General features: G+C 45.4%; 1 protein-coding gene and 1 pseudogene across 1 annotated transcript in view; both read right to left on the bottom strand.

The window, feature by feature from the left end:
• The window catches only part of LOC121942834, a 28,029-nt pseudogene extending 26,106 nt beyond the window's left edge, over window positions 1-1,923 (bottom strand).
• ano7 (anoctamin 7) overlaps window positions 1,921-2,500 on the bottom strand; it is a 19,517-nt gene continuing 18,937 nt past the window's right edge. Inside the window, exon 16 of the mRNA XM_042486872.1 lies at window positions 1,921-1,928. Coding sequence (XP_042342806.1) covers window positions 1,921-1,928 — 8 coding nt within the window. The remainder of the gene's footprint in view (window positions 1,929-2,500) is intronic.

Below are 2,500 nucleotides of genomic sequence, written 5' to 3'. Positions count from 1 at the left end.
AAATCTGAGAAAAGTCCTAAAATTAGAGAAATGTCCTAAAATCCGAGAAAAGTCCTAAAATTAGAGAAAAGTCCTAAAACCCTAAAAACATCCTAAAATCCATGAAAAGTCCTTAAATCTGAGAAACTTCCTTAAATTATAGAAATGTCCTAAAATCCAAGAAAAGTCCTAAAATTAGAGAAATGTCCTAAAATTAGAGAAATGTCCTCAAATCTGAGAAAAGTCCTCAAATCTGAGAAAAGTCCTAAAATTAGAGAAATGTCTCAAAATCTTGGAAAAGTCCTGGAATCCTAGAATCATATATGGGGCCGCTGGCCCCGGGCCCCCTGTCATCTTGTAGAAGTGGCCCCTGAGCAGAGCGAGCTCAGCGGCCCTGCTGTAGCTCGTCTCGGGAGCGAGATCTGCGAGCGTTCTTACCTGACAGCGGCTCTCTGGGTTTGACCTCCTCCACCACCTCCTCCTGCACCGGCTGCTCCTCGGGCCCCTGCGACGAGTGGTCGTTCATGGACTCCCTCTTCAGCTTCCCCAGGCCCACCATCTTCATGAAGGACAGGCGCCGGCTGGTCGAGTCACACTCGCTCTCCGAACAGTTCAGCTCGCCGTTGGTGAGCGACTCCTTACGGGAGCCGAGGGTGTCGCGGTATTTCCCCGCAAACCTGAGAGCGACACGGAGGAAGAAACGCCGACGTGAGCAAACTCTTTTGTAACATTTGACCTCAACAAACCTCATATACGTTGTTTTTTTTTTTACGAAGTGACAGGAGGGCCGCCCACAGCGGCCCCACACGCTTCCGGGGTTTTTGGATGTTTCCAGGATTTTAGGACACTTCTTGAATTTTAGGATTTCTATAGGATTGTAGGACATTTTGTCAGATTTTAGGACCTTTCTTTCATTTTAGGACATTTCTAGGTTCATAGCTCTTTTCTGGGATTTTCAGATATTTCTAGGATTTGAGGACATTTCTCAGATTTCTAGGATTTTAGGGTGTTAATAGGACTTTGGGATGTTTCTCAGATTTTAGGACATTTCTGGGATCGTAGCTCTTTTCTGGGATTTTCAGATATTTCTACAATTTTAGGATGTTTTTAGGATTTTAGAAGGTTTCTAAAATTTGGGACATTTCTCGGCTTTTTGGATGTTTCCAGGATTTTAGGACATAGGACACCCTATTGGGGACCGGATTTGGCCCGCGGGCCGTAAGTTAAGTATCACTGCTCTGACTCTCTTCATCCGTCTTATCTCCATCGTCTCAACATTTCCATCGTCTTATTTACCTCAGCAGACTTCCTTCAGAGCTCCTCCTCCCTCTCTTCTTCTTCTCTGAAGGTGACGGCGTTCCTTGCAGTGACCCCTGTGGGGACGGCGTTGCACTTCCTTTGCTCCGCCCCGACACTCTCAGGTTTTTTCCCAGCTTCCCCAGCGTCTTCAGCGGGGACTTGAACTTGAATGATCCCTTCACCGAACCTCCGCCTCCACCTCCGCTCCCCTTTTTCCCCTCGTTGGCCTCGTTCTCGTCCTCCTCGTCCTCGAACGGGTTGCGGTCCCTCGGCACGTCGCCGTCGAGCAGCGAGCTGCCGGGGGACCAGTGGTCTCCGTGGCCGCCGTTGCCGTGGATGCCGTCATCATTGTCGAAGGGGTTGTGATGGTGGGGGGTGATGTTGAGGCTCATCCTGCGCAGGATCCAAGCGTTGTCTAGAGTCGGACCACCGCCTTTCAGGCGCACTGGGAGGTTTTTGAGGACAGGCATGATGTAGAGGGGGGAAGGGGGGCAGGGAGGGAGGAACCTGGAGAGAGAGATCGATCAATCAGTCAATCAATCGATCGATCGATCAATCGATCAATCGATCAATCGATCAATCAGTCAATCAGTCAAAGAGCTGCAGAGGACTTCTGGTCGACTCTGTTTCTACTGGACAGGTTCAGGTTTCTGAACCACGATGCAAAAACAGAAATTAAATTCATTGAGGCTGATTATAGATGTTTGATAAATGTTTGAGCTCCTAAAGATTCAGTTATTTGATGTAATAAAAAAAAAAAAACATCAACATGAGATTCAAAACTCAAACTTTTCTGTCAATAACTCTGAGTGAACCGTTTTTGTTCCGGCTGTAAAAACCACTGTATCATCAGCAAAAGGTGGAATTCGCCGATTTTCTCAAAGTTTCGTAAGTGTTCATCGGGAGCAGTTCGACAGGACACTTCGACATGTTACCTGGAGGAGCCGGGGATCGAACGCTAACCTTCAGATTAGAGGACGACCCGCTCTTCCTCTGAGCCGCAGGTTTAAATAAATTAAATACAAAATTGTAGGTTGAGGATCATTTTAGAGAGAAACACTTCATTTAAAGTACATCTCATATTAAACTACTAATCAAACATCTTTTAAAACTATTATTTAAAAATGTATTACATTTTTATATTCTATTTACAAATTCCAGTTTTTAGTCTTTAAGTAACATTTTTCGATTTATATGGATTATTATTTCAATTATTATTTCC

Source organism: Plectropomus leopardus, chromosome 5 (genome assembly GCF_008729295.1).
Source record: "Plectropomus leopardus isolate mb chromosome 5, YSFRI_Pleo_2.0, whole genome shotgun sequence".
Classification (NCBI taxonomy): domain Eukaryota; kingdom Metazoa; phylum Chordata; class Actinopteri; order Perciformes; family Serranidae; genus Plectropomus; species Plectropomus leopardus.
The sequence above is the reverse complement of the archived record's forward strand: the minus strand, read 5'-3'. Positions and strand labels throughout refer to the sequence as shown.